Genomic DNA, 20,519 nt, shown 5'->3' with positions numbered 1-20,519 from the left:
TAACATACATGTGATTTATCTTAGCTATATTTCACACATGTTCGATGCTGTACCCTATCTCTGATATATTGGTGACAGTTTTCCTACCATGTATGGAATGTTTCAGAATTCGTGTGGGTTTCAAATTCATTGATAAATTGAGCTACTCAGTTAGGAGATACATAGATGACAGTTACATTCTGTATGTTTCAGGGCGAACCAGAAATTATCATTTCATATGTTGAATAATAACCTTACTCCAAAATAAATTGTTTGTCACTTAAGTCTGATGGATGATTGATGCTCCACTATAAATATTTAACACCTGCACCCACATAAATGTTGGTTTATGCCTGAGCAAGCAGATGGGACTAGATTCCCGACAAAATGCCGGCTTTAAAAATAATCTAAATATTTCACAATGCTGTGGTATTTAGTCAGTGGTGTTAAATATAATTCACAACTTTGAATGGCACTGTGGCACCTGGGTAGAGTTATTGCACTACAGCACCAGAGACCCGGATTCGATCCTGGCCATGGATGGCTCTCTGTGCGGAGTTTGCACGTTCTCGCTATGACCATGTGGGTTTTCTCCGGGTGCTCCGGTTTCTTCCCACGTTCCAAAGACGTGCAGATTTGTAGGTTAATTGGCTTCTATCAATTTGTCCCAGTGTGCAGCACAGAATTACAGCGTACGGGATTACAATGAGCCGAAGGTCCTGTTTGCGCACTGTATCTCTAAATCTAAACTAAAAACTAAAACTAGACAAAGAACATTGTCACGGGCATCTCTAAAAAACAGAACAAACCAACAAGAGGCTGGTCAAAGAAACTGAGAAAAAAAGATCATATTGGGAGAAAGGGAATGGGATTTGAGAAGGTATAAACAAAGGAGTATCTTAAGATAGGTCCCGACCCAAACGTCACCCATTCCTTTTCTCCAGAAATGCTGCCTGACCTGCTGAGTTACTCCGGTACTTTGTGTTTTATCTTCTGTTTAAACCAGCATCTGCAGTTACTTCCCACACAAAGTTTCCCACACAGTAGACTTTCGGCCTTACAGCGCCCGAGATCCGGGTCCAATCCTGACTACCGGTGCTTGCCTGTACGGAGTTTGTACGTTCTCCCCGTGACCTGCGAGGGTTTTCTCCGGGATCTCCGGTTTCCTCCCACACTCCAAGAACGTGCAGGTTTGTTGGCCTGGGTAAGAATTGTACATTGTCCCTCCTGTGTGTAGGATAGTGTTGGTGTGCAGGGATCGCTGATCGGCGCGGACTCGGTGGGCGTGTTTCCACGCTGTATCTCTAAACTAAACTGAACTAAAACAAAGGAGAATAAATCTTTGCAAATAATATCCGTGACTTATTGTTTTCTGAAATCTTTAAATTTCACACATCATTGTAGACATTTAGATTTGTTTCAGTCCAGGGTCATAGTTGAATGTTCACACGATTTCTCAGACAAGCATTTAATGCCCCGGAAGGTAGACAAAAATGCTGGAGAAACTCAGCGGGTGAGGCAGCATCTACGGAGCGAAGGAAATAGGCAACATTTCGGGTCGAGACCCTTCTACAGAATGCCCTGGAGGTCAGTTTCTTTAGTGAAGCTTAATTGCTGGGGGGGAATGGAAACGGATGATCATCAGACCACAGTGGACCCTTGATGCTCATTAACGCTCCGGTTCACATCTGTGCTGTTTACTCCTGCAAGAATCTGCATATAAACATCATTATTCATGCCGCGCAATGTTCCTCAGGAGAGCGAGGCAAAAATGAACGGTAACCAGGGACCAAATGAGGAATGAACCCCTCATGAAGGCTAGCGATGCAGTTATAGGGTGTGCGGGATGAGGCAAGATGTGGAGTATGTTTGCTCCGAGCACCGATGGGTGATTGTTTTGCCATGAGATTACACATCATTAAAGTGGCCTTTTTATTGAAACTCGTCAAAACGTCCAGCTTGCCTCGGTTATCACGGGGAGATTGCCTTGACACACAACATGGTTCACCATTTCCAGAAGCGCAAAGAAAAGCAGAGACGCTTTGTGAAATGGTAAAACAGAAGGAGTGCATCTGGTTTGCAAGGTCTCAAGGATGTTCCTGCTCCAGGCTTAACTGTTTCCAGGGGGATTCGGGGATAAGACGCACATTGCGAATGACAATAGGGAGAGGATGAATAGGCTGGGATTCTATTCCTTGGAGCGCAGGTGGATGAGGGATGAGTTATAGAGGAGTATAAAATCACGACAGGAATGGATCGGATGGATGCACACAGTCTCTTGTCCAGAGTAGGTCAATCGAGGACCAGAGGACACAGGTTTAAGGTGAAGGGGAAAAGATTTAATAGCCCGAGGGGTAACATTTTTCACACAAAGGGTGGTGGGTGTATGGAACGAGCAACCAGAGGCGGTAGGCGAGGCTGGGACTATCCCAACGTTTAAGAAACAATTAGACAGGTACATGGATAGGACAGGTTTGGAGGGATATGGGCCAAACGAGGTCAGATGGGACTGGGACATGTTGGCCGGTGTGGGCAAGTTGGGCTGAGGGACTTATTTTCACGCTGTATCACTCTTTGACTATGAGTCTATGAGAAGCATAAAACAGAAGGAAGTGCATCTGATTTTCGAACGTCTCAAGGATATTCCTGCTCCAAACTAACCTGTTTCCATGGGGATTTGAGGAGAAAGTGCACAATTTGAATGACGATACCATACTTACCACCAATGTCGGTCATGAAGTGGATGCAGAGAAGGTTGGATGGGACATAAATGGGCTAAAGAATGGGCGAAGATATAGCGGATGGAATATAATGTGGCAAAATGCCAAGTCAATACATTTTGGCATAAAAATGTAGAAAAGTTGAGTAAAAGCTGAGTTCAAAACAACGAGAGACTGAAACCTATTCTTGTTTAGAGGAACATGGTCTTTAGACTTTAGAGATACATCATGGAAAAAAGCCCTTCGACCCACCGAGTCTGCGCCGACCGGCGTTCACTCTGTCCATTACACAATGCTACACTAGGGATAATTTACAATTTTTACCGACTACCAATTAACCTACAAACCCACACACCTTTGGAGTGTGGGAGGAAACAGGAGCACCCTGAGAAAACCCACGCAGGTCACGGGGAGAATGTACAAAGTCCGTACAGACAGCACATAGTCAGGATTGAACCTGGGTCACTGGCACTGTAAGGCAGTAACTCTGCCACTGCGCCACCGTGCCGCACTGCTACACCCTACAGCTCTGGCATCTGGATGCCATCACAAAAATTGGCCATTAAGCTGCGTTCTTGGGCAACTGCATCTGCTCTTACAGTGGGAGTGAGAGGATGAAGTGTCCAAACAAAAGATAAGACACAAAAAGCTGGAGTAACTCAGCGGGACAGGCAGCATCTCTGGAGAGTAGGAATGGGTGATGATTCGTGTCAAGACTTCTTCTACAGAATAGTTAGGAATAAGGGAACGTAAAGATATAGACAATGATGTAGAGAGATAAAGAACAATGAATGAAAGATATGCAAAAAAGTAATGATGACAAAAGAAAAAGGCCATTGTTAGCTGTTTGTTGGATGAAAATGAGAAGCTGGTGCGACGGGTGGGGGAGAGACAGAGAGAAGGAGTGCTGGGGTTACTTGAAGTTAGAGAAAAAAATATTCATATCATCGGGCTGTAAGCTGCCCAAGCGAAATATGAGATGCTTTTGCTCCAATTTGCGTTTAGCCTCACTCTGACAATGGAAGAGACCTAGGACAGAAAGGTCTGTGTATGGGAAGGAAGGAGAATTAAAGTGTTTAGCAACGTGGAGATCAGGAAGATTCAGGCGGACTGAGCAAAGGTGTTCATCGAAACGATCGTCCAGTCTACATTTGGTCTCGCCGATGTCAAAACAAGTCAGGTTTGAATGCCCATGAATGTATTATGACAATACATTCCCCTAAGCTGCAAAGATAAGTCAGGTATCACACATCCCACTGTGCTAGGGAACATTTCATGTCGGCAATTTTTTTTCAAATGTATAATTAAAACACTAACCATACTTGACATATGATGAAAGAATGGGTCGACTGGGCTTGTATACATTGGAATTTAGAAGGATGAGAGGGTATCTGATGGAAACATATAAAATTCTTGAAGGATTGGACAGGCTAAATGCAGGAAAAATGTTCCCGATGTTGGGGGAGTCCAGAGCCAGGGGTCACAGTTTAAGAATAACAGGTCAGCCATTTAGGACTGAGATGAGGAAAAACCTTTTCACCCAGAGCGTTGTGAATCTGTGGAATTCTCTGCCACAGAAGTAAGTAAGTAATTTTTATTTATATAGCACTTTTTAAATCAAATCACGTGCTTTACAGAGAAAAAAATTAGATTCCCATACATCCATATACAATAAAAAAGAAGAGAAAAAAAAGACACAATACACTATAGGATTCAACATGAACGTCCCCCCACAGTAGAATGTAGTGGAGGCCAATTCACTAGATGTTATCAAGAAAGAGCTAGATTTAGCTCTGAGTGCTAAAAGAATCAAGGGCTGTGGGGAAAAAGCAGGAGCGGGGTACTGATTTTAGATGATCAGCCATGATCATATTGAATGGCAGTGCAAGCTCAAAGAGCCAAATGGCCTACTCCTGCACCTATTTTCTATGTTTCTTTGTCTTGATTGTATTTTAAAAGAATATTCTTTCTGAGAAAGAGATTAGCTCTTACAACAATGACTTAACACATGCCCAGTATAATTATGGGAAGGTTTGATTTGAAACAGTTAATTAGAAAACACAACACCAATGAGATTTCCCCTGCAAATAGCCCCTTTGATCTGTGAACGCATCCTGGTTCTTTTAACAAACTTTGCTGAAGGCTTTTTCATAGACATAAATGTGTGCTTTAGTAACTGGTATCGACTTTGATCTCTCAAAGAATTCAATGAAAAAGCATTTGGTATTGTGGAGACCTTCAAATGGAATGTCTGATGAGAAGTAACAGAAATTGTATCAAGGAAAAATGTTTGACTGGAGTTTGGAATATCTGTCTAATTTCAAAGTATCAATGTTCAGGGTCTAAGCTGAGCAATTATAGGGTTTAGTTTAGTTTAGTTAGAGATACAGCGTGGAAACGGACCCTTTAGCCCACCGAGTCCACACAGACCAGAGATCGCCACGTACACTCATACTATCTCACACACTGGGAACAATTTACAATTCTTACCAAAGCCAAAGAAAGTAAAAAAATTGTCCATCTTTGGTGAGAGGAAACCAGAGCACCTGGAGAAAACCCACGCTGTCACAGGGAGAACGTACAAACTCCGTCCAAACAGCACCCGTAGTCAGGATCGAACCCGGGTCTCTGGCGCTGTGAGGCAGTAACACAACTGCTGTGCCACTGTTCTGCCCTTGCAGAGAGATAGAGCATTGGAACAGGTCCTGCAGCCCAACAAGTGCCCAATGACCATCAAACACCCATCTACCTGAATCTATACTAAAATAATCCGACTTTATTCCAGTCAGTCTGAAGAAGGGTCTCGACCTGAAACATCACCCATTCCTTCTCTCCAGAGATGCTGCACATCCCACTGAGTTACTCCAGCTTTTTGAGTCTATCTTCGGTTTAAACCTGCACCTGCAGCTGCTTCCTAGCTATAATGGCATATCTGTTAACAGTTAACAATTTCTAAAACAGGCAGATTATGTCTTGACTTTGTCTGTAAAAAGATGGCAAAGTACTGAGCTGTGTGCTTATCTTTTTTTTCTTGACAGCAATAACAATTGATTAGAATTAAAAGAAGGTTCTACCTGTATTTTCAATGCTGCATACGGTTATCAGGTTTTCATTTGTAAAACTGAAATTTAAATCTGCAGTTTGAAATGGCACAGGAACAGAAGCAGCTGGAGATGAGTTTATTTTTATCCCAACGCTGGGATGAGCCGAAAAACTATTGAATGACTCGTCCTTTCATAGTCAAGAGTAAAGAATGTTTTATTGTCACATGTCCCAGATAGAACGATGAAATTCTTCCTTGCAGCATCACAACAGAATATGTAAACATAATGCTCTGTGAACAATATAATAAATGAGAAAAAATGTGTGCGTGCATATACAGTACTTTGGTGGTCTGGTAAACGACTCCTGGAGTTTTCAACAATACTTTATTCGAAAGTTCAAGTTGCAGCATACAGGTTTAACAGACACGTCTGGCCACATCGGTGGTGCGCTCAGCACTGAACTGGGTGATTTCACCAAAGCAAATGCGCGTAGATCCCCCCTCACATGGAAAAAACCGCGCAAAAACACGCACAGCTCCGGCCCGAGTCACGTGCTACTGCGGCTTTCCGAAAAGTAAGGCCGGGTTCGATCTGACTGCGTGCGATAGATCAGGCGCCGCTACAGTAAGTACTAATGTATATAAATAAAAACGCGATAATATATTTTGGATCTAGTTTCAGCTCATCGGCCGACCACACCCCCATTCACCCGATAGATAAAATAGATCTACGCTCACACAAATCACATACACACCCACACCCATAGATATAGACACACACACACACACCCACACACACACACATAGATACACACACACATAGATACACACACACACACACACACACACACACACACACACACACACACACACACACACACACACACACATATATTTATATATATATGCAAGCACACACACGAACAAACAAACAAACAATAATAGTGCAAAAAGACAAACCCAGTGCCCTCAAGTTTATGTAGTTCAAAGCTAATTTGGAGGTCGTAGTGTTTTATAACCTGATGATTGTAGGAATGAAGTTGTTCCTGAAGCTGGATGTTACAGTTTTAGTAGCCAGAACATTGCAGGCAGAACAGTGGATGCCATGTCAAGTAAATCCCAACAGATGCCGACTGGTTTGCTGGGTGTTTTCAGCGTTCCCTGATTGTGGTTCAAGTCAGCAGCAGCAGCAGCGGCACCGTTTTGCCTTTCTCCGCACTGACCCCCGTGATGTGTTCTGCCTTGTAGCTGGATAACTCGGACGAACAAGCAGCTCAGATCCGCAGGGAACTAGACGGGAGGCTGCAAATGGCGGAGCAGCTGGCTAAGGTAAGTCTTCTCTGCCGATGATTATCGATAAATAGTTTCGTTTATTGTCAATAAAGATAGACACAAAATGCTGTGCCGTTTTGGATGGCGAATGGATGACATTTCGGGTCGAGACCCTTCTTCAGACTAACGTCACCCATTCCTTCGTCATCCAGAGATGCTGCCTGTCCCGCTGAGGTATTCTAGCATTTCGTGTCTATCTTCGATTTAAACCAGCATTTGCAGATCTTTCCTACACATTTAGTTTATTGTCACGTGTACAGTGAAAAGCTTTTGTCGTGCGTTAATCAGTCAGCGGGAAGACAATACATGATCACCATCGAGCCATTCACAGTGTACAGATACACAGAATAACGTGAATAGCGCTTAGTAAAAGATAAAGTGCAGTAAAGTCCGATCAAAGGTAGTTCGAGGGTCTCCAATGCGGTAGATAGTCGTAAATGCACAGATTAGTCGGAGAAGGCGTTTGGGCCCTTTAAGACTGCTTCACTGTTCACTTCAAGTTCAGCGAATTTATTGTCATGCGTTCCTGTATAGGACAATGAAACACTTAGAACTGAGTCCACATTAAGTCTTTCACCACATTTGCTATCAAATACCTCGTCGTTTTCGCCTGAAAAATATTGAAAGAATCCGCCACTTTTTGAAGGGAGTTCTAAAGGAAAAACAATTTGCTTCATCTTCATGTTAAATGTGTTTTAATAATAATAATGACAAGGGCGGCACAGTGGCGCAACGGTAGATTTGCTGCCTTACAACGCCAGGGACCCTAGTTCGATCCCGACCGCAAGTGCGGTCTATGCGGAGTTTGTACGTTCTCCCCGTGACCACGTGGGTTTTCTCCAGACTTCCAGCTTCCTCCCTACAAGCTAAAGACTTACAAGCTTGTAGATTAATTGGCTTGGTAACACTGTACATCATCCCTCGTGTGTGTAGGATGGCGTTGGTGTATGGGGATCACTGGACTGTGTGGACTAGATGGGCTGAAGGGCCTGTTTTTCCTCGCTGTATCTCCAAACTAAAACTAAACCGCCCTTTTAAGAATCTCCCACAAAAACAAAAGATCCTCTCGTACATATACTACCTTATCAATACCTCTTCCAATCACCAGGGGGATTTTTTTTAACTTGGCCCCTCAGTACTTAGAAAATAGGTGCAGGAGGAGGCCATTCAGCCCTTCGAGACAGCACCATTCGGCCCATCAAGCCAATACTTGTTGAACGTGTAGCTGTACATTCACAGTAACAACTCTTTCTGTTTCAAGGAGCGCAAAACTCTCAAGTTTGTGCAAAAGGACATGGAAAACATGTACATCGAAGAGTTGAGATCTTCCGTCAACCTGCTCATGGCTAACCTCGAGAGCCTTCCGGTGGCCAAAGGAGGCCCAGAGTTCAAGCTGCAGAAGCTGAAGCGGTCTCAGAATTCCTCCTTTCTGGATATCGGAGATGAGAATGAAGTTCAGCTCTCAAAGTCAGACGTGGTGCTGTCGTTTACGCTGGAGGTGAGAAAGTTGTTCAGCCGTTGCAAATTGATAAGCTGTTATCATTTTTAAGCAGGTGCTGCCAAAATTGTTCAATGATTAACTTGCAGCATGGTGGCGCAGTGGTAGAGTTGCTGCCTTACAGCACCTGAGACCCGGGTTTAATCCCGACGACGGGTGCTGTCTGTACGGAGTTTGCACGTTCTCCCCTTGACCTGCGTGGGTTTTCTCCGAAACCTTCGGTCTCCTCCCACACTCAAAAGACGTGCAGGTTTGTAGGTTGATTGGCTTGGTCTAAAATGTAAATTGTTCCCCAGTGCGTGCAGGATAGTGTTAGTGTGCTGGGATCGCTGGTCAGCGCAGACTCGGTGGGCAGAAACATAGAAACAGAGAAAATAGGAGCAGGAGTAGGCCATTCGGCCCTTCGAGCCTGCATCGCCATTCAATATGATCATGGCTGATCATCCAACTCAGTATCCTGTACCTGCCTTCTCTCCATACCCCCTGATCCCTTTAGCCACAAGAGCCACATCTAACTCCCTCTTAAATATAGCCAATGAACTGGCCTCAACTACCTTCTGTGGCAGAGAATTCCAGAGATTCACCACTCTCTGTGTGAAAAATGTTTTTCTCATCTCGATCTTAAAAGATTTCCCCCTTATCCTTGAACTGTGACCCCTTGTACTGGACTTCCCCAACATCGGGAACAATCTTCCTGCATCTAGCCTGTCCAACCCCTTAAGAATTTTGTAAGAAGGGCCTGTTTACGCGCCTTATCTTTAAACTATACTGAACCAAATTTGTTAGCACGTTGACACTTGTGGATAAAACGCGGGTGAATTAGTCGCCTGCTTGAGTTTTCACTACCTGCTGCTGACAGCTGTCTAAATAACCGAGCACTACAAGACGTTTGATTTGGTCTTAATGGCTGCAAATCAAACAACTTATCAGCCCCAATCCACTCCACTCAGAATAGAGTGATCGGTTTGACATTTTTGGTGCTAATTTGATAGTTGAACTGTCGGAATGGAGAATGAGGGATGGAAATCTCTCACTTATAGAAACTTACAAAATTCTTAAGGGGTTGGACAGGCTAGATGCAGGAAGATTGTTCCCGATGTTGGGGAAGTCCAGAACAAGGGATCACAGTTTAAGGATAAGGGGGAAATCTTTTAGAACCGAGATGAGGAAAAACCTTTTCACCCCGAGGGTTGTGAATCTGTGGAATTCTCTGCCTCAGAAGGCAGTGGAGGCCAATTCACTGGATGTTTTCAAGAGAGAGTTAGGTTTAGCTTTTTGGGCCATCGGAATCAGGGGATACAGGGAGAAAGCAGAAATGGGGTACTGAGTTTGAATGATCAGCCATGATCATATTGAATGGCAGTGCTGGCTCAAAGGGCCGAATGGGATATTCCTGCACCTATTTTCTATATTTCTATTGTTCTATGATGCATGCTTCATTATCTTCCAAGATCTTCAGAGAAGAGATGAGGAGGTTAAGTGAAGACGAGGAATGGACTTCATACAGTTGACTGCAATCTCTTCATGTCTCCAAGAGAGATGCATGGAACTGCAGATGGTGGCGAACACTGAAGATAGATACAAAATCAGTGGGTCAGGCAGCATCTCTGGAGAAAAGGAATGAGTGACGTTTCGGGTTGAGGTCCGAAGAAGGGTCTCGACCAGAAAAGGTCACCTATTCCTTTTCTCCAGAGATGCTGCCAGACCCACTGAGTTACTCCAGCATTTTGTGTCTATCTACAGATGTTGGAAACTTGAGCAAAATGCTGGAGTAATTCAGCAGATCAGAGGCCATCCTTAGAGGGAATGGATAGGCTACGATTCTTCTTCATAGATGATGCCTCAGGTCGGGTCCCTTCTTCCGTTTTACACCAACTATTGAGTACAAAGAAGCGTCCCAACCCAAAACATTGCCGGTCCATCCCTGCCACAGATGCTGCCTGACCCGTTGAGTTTCTCCAGCACTTGGTGATTTGCTCTTTACATCTTCCTTAGCATGAAGCTACAATGTCTGAGGCAGAGCAGTTTGGTCAACCCACACTCGCTCCCTTTCGAACTAAGTGTTGTGCGTTTGCAATGTGTGAAATGCTTGCAAGCGGATGGAAGTTAGCAAGTTAACCTGGGCATAGTAGAACGGTCATGTCTGCACTCCTCTGAAGAAATTGCTTCAAGAACAGCAGCAATGGTCATCGCCTTCGCAATGTCAAAGGCCTGTCCCACTAGGCGGTTTTTTTAGGCGACTGCCGGTGACTACGACAATGAAATTCACCAAAGTCGGCACCGGCAACAACCTACTTCAGGCGAAGACAAGCTACGACAAACTCACGATCACCGACTGTCGCCGAAAAGTTTTGAACATTTCAAAATCCAATGGTGACCAGAAAAAATGCTACGACTATTTGGGCAACTGAGGAGACCACTCACGACCATACAGGCGACACCCCGTAACAACAGCCTAGTCACCGACAGTCGCCTAAAAAATAACCAAAATGGGACAGGCCCTTCAGACTTCTGAGTAATTGTCATTAGGGCACTAGCTCCCTAAGCCTTATGAGCAGGACATCAAAAGAATGGAAGGTACACAAAAATGCTGGAGAAACTCAGCGGGTACAGCAGCATCTATGGAGCGAAGAAAATAGGCAACGTTTCGTGCCGAAACCCCTTCTTCAGACTGAAGAAGAACTTATAGGGAAAGACTGAAGAAATCTGAAGAAGGGTTTCGACCCGAAACGTTGCCTATTTCCTTCGCTCCATAGATGCTGCTGCACCCGCTGAGTTTCTCCGACAGTTTTGTGTACCTTCGATTTTCCAGCATCTGCAGTTCCTTCTTAAACATCAAAAGAATGGATGTGGATCATCCCGTGTATTAAAAGGAAAGCTTGTCCATGTTTATGTTTATTGTGGAGATAGACACAAACTGCTGGAGTAACTCAGCAGGACAGGCAGCATCTCTGGAGAGAAGGAATGGGTGACGTTTTGGGTCGAGACCCTTCTTCAGACTGGGAGTCAGGAGACGGGTAGACGAGAGATATAGAAGGATCCTCCACCCCACCCCCGTCTGGTCTGCTTCAATGAGTCAATGATACTTTGATGCTTTCATGTCCGCTTGAGCCCAAGCCTCACCGTCTCGCCCCCCAGGTCCATAGGACTGCACCCCACAGGGTCCACACTCTATCACCCGGCCCTCACTGTGACCCTCCCCACCACACTGATCCACCGGCTGGCTCTCGCTTCTCTGCCCCCTTCATGCCTCCCTCTACTCGGCGCTCCGGCCCCTCGCCCTGCCCCGCTCCCCCCGCGTTTCCCCGCGTCACATTCCTGCTGCGCTCCCCCTTCTCTCTACCCGCCCCTGCCTCACCCTATAATTGTCCCTAGTGTGTGTGTGCGATAATATTAGTGTGCAGAGATTGCTGGGCGGTGCGGATTTGGTGGGACAAAGGGCCTTTTTCCGCCCTGTATCTGTAAACTAAACAAAACTAAACACCAATGAACCATTAAAGCATCATTGAACCAAAGGTGAAAGCAAACTAATGGATGAGGCGTTAAAACAAAAGGGGTGGAGGGGCCCTTTAGTTTTAGAATCCTCTGCCCAGGGGAGAAGCCTGCGTTTGTTTGTTTGTTTGTTCGGTCCAGTTAAGGCACTGTGTACAGGGCAGCCAGCCAACAGTCGCTTGTCTTTTTCTTTTTATTTCACTTTCAATTTAATTTTAATTTCAAGTTTTCGTGTACCTTGTGGCGTGTTGTGAATGTCGGCAGAACAATTTCCCTCCGGGGATGAATAAAGTTCTATCGTATCGTCAGGACTCTGCTTGGCCATACCTTGCAGAACAGCTGCCCCATCGCACTGATCATCCTGATGCCGTGGAGCAGATGAATGTTCAGCTCCTGTCAGTTTGGTTTCCTTGACGGATACGAACAGGTTTGAGGCCAAAGTGAAAACCGGCGCGGAGTATAATAACATGGCGTGAACAGCAAGTGGTGCATTACCATAGTAACTGGAGTGTTGCTGAATCCTGGTTACCAGTTAACAAGCTTCTCTTGAACTGCTACCTTACCGTTAAGAATTGTTAGAGCGTGTTGGAAGGAACTGCAGGTGGTGGTTTACGCCGAAGATAGACACGGAATGCTGGAGTGCCTCAGCGGGGACAGGCTGCATCTCTGGAGAGAAGGAATGGGTGACGTTTCGTGTCACGACGGGACCCTTCTTCTGCTGCAGATATAGAAAGCCACCCAGTGTATCTCTTGAGCTTATATGCAGCAAGCAGTTGACAGATAAATGTGTGCATGGAAACATAGAAAATAGGTGCAGGAGTAGGCCATTCAGCCCTTCGAGCCTGCATCGCCATTCAATATGATCATGGCTGATCATCCAACTCAGTATCCTGTACCTGCCTTCTCTCCATACCCCCTGATCCCTTTAGCCACAAGGGCCACATCTAACTCCCTCTTAAATATAGCCAATGAACTGGCCTCAACTATTTTCTGTGGCAGAGAATTCCACAGATTCACCGCTCTCTGTGTGAAAAATATATATTCTCATCTCGGTCCTAAAAGACTTCCCCCTTATCCTTAAACTATGACCCCTTGTTCTAGACTGCCCAACATCGGGAACAATCTTCCTGCATCTAGCCTGTCCTACCACTTAAGAATTTTGTAAGTTTCTATAAGATCCTCCCTCAATCTTCTAAATTCTAGCGAGTACAAGCCGAGTCTATCCAGTCTTTCTTCATATGAAAGTCCTGCCACCCAGGAATCAGTCTGGTGAACCTTCTCTGTACTCCCTCTATGGCAACAATGTCTTTCCTCAGACATTCTGGTCATCCCTGTTACTTTTGCTCACTACTTCCAGTGCCAGCTCATTTAAGAGCCACCCCCACCCAATATTTTGAGGTCAGTTTTTTTTGACTGATATTCTCTCAACACTGACAGAACAAGCGTGGCCCAGAACCACAAGTGCAAAGGTAATGTTTGCCCACCGTGCAAAATTCCAGCAGCTGCAGTTGCTAATTCCAACAGGTGTAGGTGGCACAGCGGCAGAGTTGCTGCCACACAGCGCCAGGGACCCGGGTTCGATCCTGACCACTGGCGCTGTCTGTATGGAGTTTGTGCGTTCTCCCTGTGACCATGTGTCTGGGTGCTCCGGGTTCCTCCCACACTCCAAAGACGTGCAGGTTTGTAGGCCAATTGGCTTCAGTAAGAATTGTAAATTGAAAAACTGAAGCTATGTAAGGAATCTGAAATTAAATTGTTGCTTACTATTATTTGTATACATGCTTCTAATAAAAGCTTAATTTAAAAAAAAAAAATTTTAATGTGTAAATTTTCCCCAGTGTGTAGGATAGTGCTAGTGTACAGGGTGATTGTAGGTCGGCGTGGACTGGGTGAGCCAAAGGGCCCGTTTCCCACACTGTATCTCTTAACATCTAACGTTTCACGTGTCTCCACTAGTTTGGGCGCTTCTACAGACTGCAAGATTCAGTATACATTCTTCAGGAGAAAGTGCATTTTACCCTCGTGCCCAGAAGTGTAGAAACGATGAAATCTGAGACTTACCGGGGCAACACTGTGGCACAGCTGTAGCGTTGACGCTTGTTGTTTAGAACATCGACCATTACAGCACCAGAATTGGCCATTCGGCCCACAAGGTCTGGACCAAACATGCTGCCAAGACCATGGATTATCGAGTGGAAAAAGAATACATTTTGTGTTGATTTACTTTGCTTTTTTTTTAACGCTAATTTACACACGAGAATGAATTTTATTTGGCATCTCAGATTGTTGGGTAGCAAATTGTGAATTTTGTACGGGATAATGTTTGTAAAGCAAATGGCTGCAACGCGAGGGATACCTCAACAAACCCACCACCCTCTTAGTGAAAAAGTTGCTCCTCAGGTTCCTATTAAATCTTTCCCCCCCCCGCACCTTAAACTGAATTCTTCTGGTTCTTGACATTCCTGAATTGGGGGAAAAGACTGTACATTCACCCTTTCTATTCTCCTCGTGATTTTATAAATTTCTATAAGATCACCCCTCAGCCTCCAACACTGCCCATAGCAATAGTCCTAGCCTGCCCAACATTTCCCTGTAGCTCAGGCCCTTGAGTCTTGGCAACATCCGCTTCACTTATTTAGTTTACTTTAGTGTAGAGATACAGCCGGGAAACAGGCCCTTCAGCCCACACTTGATGTTAGTTCCTGTGTTTAGTCTTGTGTTTAAAAGCCTGGAACAGTGAAGAATGCAGGTAAATAGAATGAAGAGAGAATTTTCTTACTGTAATTCTTTTCTCTTCACATTGTGTGAGGAATGGGTGACGTGGCTTATGAATTCATTACCCCACTCTCCGCACCATCCTGTTCGATCCCCTATACAATGGATCTAGTTATGAAATTCCACAATAAATGAAAGATTTAATTGGAACCAGGAAGCAGAGGACGTTGGTTTAATGTGTGATGGGAAAGATTTAATAGGAACCTGAGGGGAAACTTTTTCACACAAAGGGAGGTTTAGGTTTTAGTTTTAGCGATACAGCTCAGAAACAGGCCCTTCAGGCAACCGAGTCCACACCGACCAGCGATCCCTGTACTCTTACACTATCCTACACACACTAGGGATAATTTACAATCATACCAAGTCTATTCACCTACAAACCTGTATCTCTTTGGGGTGTAGGAGGGAATCGGAGGTCCTGGAAAATAAAAACACGCAGTTCACGGGGAGAACATGCAAACTCCACACAGGCAACACACGTAGTCAGAATCGAACCCGGGTCTCTGGCGCTGTAAGGCAGCAACTCTACCGCTGCACCACCATGCCTCCAAACATGTACTCTCTCCAATACAATGGGACATGTCCCGTATCCATGGATAGTTCCTTACTTACTATTATTACTGACTTGTAATATGCTTTGACAATGTATGGGAGAAAATGAATAAAGTCAGATTTCCCTGATCGGATCATTTCTAATCCAGAGAACCCCTTATATTAATACATGTAATATCGGCAGCTCGACTGTGTGTTTACAATATTATTGCTGATCAGATTGTTAGAATCTAAGGAATCTACAGTCCAAGGATTGAAATTGGTAGCTCTTAATCGCAGGAGCCCCTGCATTAATGCGTGTTATTTAGGCAGAAGATACAACACAATAACGCTGGAGTAACTCAGCGGGACAGGCAGTATCTCTGGAGAGAAGGAATGGGTGATGCTTCGGGTTGAGACCCTTCTTCAAGCAGATTGACTTAAAATTCCTGTGTGTGCAAAACTGTTGCTGATCCTAACGCTTCTGTGCTGCATTTTTTCAGATTGTTATAATGGAAGTTCAAGGATTGAAATCAGTGGCACCTAATCGTATTGTGTACTGCACAATGGAGGTAGAAGGTGGGGAGAAGCTTCAAACGGACCAGGCAGAAGCATCAAGGCCACAGTAAGTCGCTTTTCATTCATATTTCGCTTAGGTAGCTTACAACCCAGCGGTTTGAATATCGACTACTCTAACTTCAATTATTCTACCACCAATTAACACTAACACCATCCTGGCCACACACTCGTCTCCCCGCTGCCTTCAGGTTGAAGGTACAGGAGCCTGAGACTGCAATGACCAGGTTCAGGAATAGCTACTTCCCCACAGCCATCAGGTTATTAAACTTGGCTCGGACAAAACTCTGAACATTAATAGCCCAATATCTGTTATTTGCACTTTGTCAGTTTATTTATTCATGTATGTATATATTTATATAATGGTATATCGACATTCTGATCTGTTTTGTAGTAAATGCCCACTATGTTCTGTTGTGCTGAAGCAAAGCAAGAATTTCATTGTCCTATACAGGGACACATGACAAAAAACCCACAAACTTGAATTAACCCTTGCTTTCCTTCACTCTCCATCCCTCCCCCATCCTAGTTCTCAGACCATTCTGACTGTCTCTCTGATTACATTTTATCTTTGTATGCTTCGTTGTCAACTTCTCCTAGCTGACAATGATCTATTCTACATTTTCCTTGATCTCCGTCCCCTTAGGCGTCTCGTTTTTACACCTTCTGTAGCTCTTTGTCTCCCTCTCCGCTGATTCTCAGTCAGAAGAAGGGTCTCGAGCCGAAACGTCACCCATTCCTTCTATTCAACGATGCTGCCTGACCCGCTGAGTTACTCCAGCATTTGTGTCTATCTTGATTATAAACTAGCTTCTGCAGTTCCTTCCTACTCATCCACATTAAGTCATGCTGCCTTGATCTTGCACCCTCATCTCTTGATTATGATATTGAATTGAATTGTATTGAAAGATACAGAATGGAAACAGGCCCGTCAGTCCACCAAGTCCACGTTGACCATCGATCACCCGATTCTGCTGGTTCTATATCATCCCCACTTTTGCATCCATCGCCTACAGCACCAGAGACCCTGGTTCGATCCTGACTACGGGTGCTGTCTATGTGGAGTTTGCATGTTTTACCTGTGACCACGTGGGTTTCCTTCCACATCCCGAAGACGGTGGGATTGTAGGTTAGTTGACCTCTGTAAAAGTGCCCCCAATGTGTAGGGGATGGATGCAGTATTAGAGTTTGATAGCGCCTGAGACCCAGATTCGATCCTAACTACAGGTGTTGTCTGTACGGAGTTTGTACGTTCTCCCCGTGACCTGCGTGGGTTTTCTCCAGGAGCTGCGGTTTCCTCCCACACTCCAAACACACACACAGGTTTGTAGGTTAATTGGCTTGCCAAAAACTGTAAATTGCCTCGGGTGTGTAGAATTGTGTCAGTGTAGGCTAGGTTGGCCGATGGGCCTGTTTCCTTGTTGTATCTCTAAACCTAACACAAAAAAATCCTTTTATAAACATAGCTGTCAAACTGTTTAATTTAGAATCTTAAATACACCACCAGGAAGTGAAAGCACCTGATGGACCTCGGATAATTTAGCAATGTATAGCAGTTGAACAAATTGCGTTGTTTGTTCATCTCTGTGTTCAATAGAAACAGAAACCAGAGAGAGAGAGAGAGGTCAGATGCATCATGTTGTTCAATATTACATGTAAAATGACTGCTTGTGGCAACTGTTTGTACAACGATAGTCTTTCAGTATGAATGCAATGTGAATATGTCTCATCCTTTATCTCAACACACGCCAAAACCAGCAAATTGAAAGGAAAGAAATAAATAAATATTTATTTAATTACAATTTTCATTAACAGTCAGCTGTCGAAAGAAAACATCCTGCAATATTTGGAATTGTCGTGCTGAATGTGTTTCCTCGCGTGTAGGCGGATGAGATTAGTTTATCTCGGCATCGTGTACAGCACCAACACTGTGGGCCGAAGGGCCTGCGCCTGTGCTGTCCCTTACCATGTTCCAAAGCTATAAGATACCATTATTGTAATATTCTGAAGGGAACTAAATTTCAAGCCGTGTCATGCACAACGCAGTCGCGATTGTGAGGCGCAAGGATAACCTGGAGGAAACCCACGTGGTCACGGGGAGAGCGTGCAAACTCCACACAGGCAGCACCTGAGGTCAAGCTCGAACCTGGGTTTCTGGCAATGTGAGGCAGCGGCTATACCAGCTGTGCGACGGTGTTGACCTATGCGAGGTTCGTTCAATGGTCTGATAACAGAGGGGAAGAAGCTGTTCCTGAATCTGATGGTACATGCTTTCAAGCTTCTGTAGCTTCTGCCTGGTGGGAGAGAGGAGACGAAGGAATGACCAGGGTGTGAATGATCCTTGATTATGTTGGTTGCTTGAAGCAGCATGAAGTGTAGAGACCATGAAGTCTGAGATGGAGGTGGCACGGTGGCGCAGCGGTAGAGTTACTGCCTTTCTGCTCCAGAGACCCAGGTTCGATCCTGTCCACGAATGCTGTCTGTACGGAATTTGTATCTTCTCCCCGTGACCTACCTGGGTTTCCCCAGAGTTCCCTGGCTTCCGCTCACACTCCAAAGACGTACAGTTTTGTGTTTTAATTGGCTTCTGTCAATTGCAATGAGTGTGTAGGATACACCTGGTCAGCGCAGAACCGGTGGACCAAAGAGTAGATTTACATGCTGCATCTCTAAACTAAACTAAACTAAACTAAACTAAACTAAACTAAGCAAAACAAATTATTTAATCAACTAAAAACTAAGGGTGGCATGGTGGCGCAGCGGTAGAGTTGCTGCCTTACAGCGCTTGCGGTGTCGGAGCCCCCGGTTCGATCCCGACTGCGGGTGCTGTCTATGCTGAATTTGAACGTTCCCCTCGGGACCGCACGGGTTTTCTCCGAGATCTTCGGTTTCCTCCCACGCTCCAAAGACGTACAGGTTTGTAGGTTAATTGGCTTGGTGTATGTGTAAATTGTCCTCAGTGTGTATAGGATGTGCGGGGATCGCTGGTCGGTGCAGACTTGGTGGGCCTAAGGGCCTGTTTCCGCGCTGTGTCTCTAAACTGAACTAACCATCAAATTAGGTGAAACCTTTGATAAGAGGGCACGATTCTCACTATTTTCATGACGTGTCTGAAACGCCACTTCAATTCTCAATGGCCAATTTGAATGCACATACAACGTGACAGTTCTATATAGAATCAGCTCCTTGAAACTTTCCAACCACCAAACAACTGAGCATTTGCACTTTCTAAGCATTACTCACTGGTGTGAAATAAATTACCATAGCAATGTTCCAAATACCCACCGCTCTCTTGATTAAAAAAAAATGCCCCCTCAGGTTCCTATTAAATCTTTCCCCTCTCATCTTATACCGATGCTGTATGGCTCTTGATTAATCCCTGTGTAATGACCCCTATGCATTCCCTTTATCTATTCCCCTCTTGATGTTATACTCTTTTTATTAATAACTTGGCTGCAATTTTTTTCTGCCATGCAGGATGCAGTCTGAAGCGAAATGTTGTTCTTATTTGTGCGTATGGTGTGTGGCTTTATTCTGCAAATGATAAACTTAGCCCACTGATAAACATTGGCTAAATGGAATGTAATTGCGAGAGTAATCTTGTGTGCGTTTAGATTTTTTTTTTTGATGTGAAGAAAAAGCCTCCCAATAACTGTAGAATGGTCTTTTTGATGGAAAGATCAAAAGTTATCACAGTCAGGATGCCCTGTTGTGAAACTCTTCACAATGGAGCCCTCGAGCCACTCCGTTTTTGTTGTTGTAAATAAATGATGCATTTCTTTTTATTGAGAAGCCGCAGAAGGAGACGGAAGACTGTTTTTTCATCAGTTAACAGGACAGAAGATGAAGAGGCTCATCAAATGGAAATGCTGCGATGTGTAGGAAGGAACTGCAGATGCTGGCTCAAACCAAACTGCAGATGCTGGTTTCGACACAAAGTGTTGGAGTAACTCAGTGGGGACGGGAAGCATCTCTGGAGAGTAGGAAGGGGTGACATTTTTGGGGCGAGGCCCTTCTTCAGACAGGGGACAGGGAAACAAGGGACATAGATGGTGATGTAGAGAGATAAAGAACAAATTAATGAAAGAAATGCAAAAATGTTACGATGATAAAGGAAACAGGCCGTTGTTAGCTGTTTGCTGGGTGAGAGCGAGAAGCTGGTATGACTTGGGTGGGAGAGGGATAGAGAGAGAGGTGAATGCAGGTGTTACTTGCATTGATGATAGAAGTAACTAACACTTGATGTTAGTTCTAGCGATTAGTCTTGTGTTTCAAAGCCTGGAACATTGAAGAATGCAGGGAAATATAATTTAGATTAATGAAGAGAGAATTTTCAAACAGTAATTCTTTTCTCTTCACATTCTGTGAGGAATGGGTGACGAGGTTTATTAATTCATTGCCCCACTCTCTGCACCATCCTGTTCGATCCCCTATACAATGGATCTAGTTATGAAATTCCACAGTAAATGAAAGATTTAATTGGAATCGAGAAGCAGAGGACGTTGGTTTAATGTGTGATGGGAAACATTTAATAGGAACCTGAGGGGAAACTTTTTCACACAAAGGGAGGTTT

At 44.5% G+C, this 20,519-nt stretch overlaps 1 protein-coding gene across 7 annotated transcripts in view; it reads left to right on the top strand.

Annotated features, from left to right (window-relative positions):
- Window positions 1-20,519, top strand: part of cadps2 (Ca++-dependent secretion activator 2) — a 371,627-nt gene that overhangs the window by 114,232 nt on the left and 236,876 nt on the right. For all 7 annotated transcript variants that reach the window (XM_055650231.1, XM_055650236.1, XM_055650233.1 and 4 more), the window contains exons 4-6: window positions 6,991-7,071; window positions 8,336-8,572; window positions 15,874-15,995. In XM_055650231.1, coding sequence (XP_055506206.1) covers window positions 6,991-7,071; window positions 8,336-8,572; window positions 15,874-15,995 — 440 coding nt within the window. The remainder of the gene's footprint in view (window positions 1-6,990; window positions 7,072-8,335; window positions 8,573-15,873; window positions 15,996-20,519) is intronic.

The sequence above is a fragment of the Leucoraja erinacea genome, chromosome 19 (assembly GCF_028641065.1).
Source record: "Leucoraja erinacea ecotype New England chromosome 19, Leri_hhj_1, whole genome shotgun sequence".
In the NCBI taxonomy this organism is placed as follows: domain Eukaryota; kingdom Metazoa; phylum Chordata; class Chondrichthyes; order Rajiformes; family Rajidae; genus Leucoraja; species Leucoraja erinaceus.
This window is presented reverse-complemented; position numbering and strand designations above follow the sequence as displayed.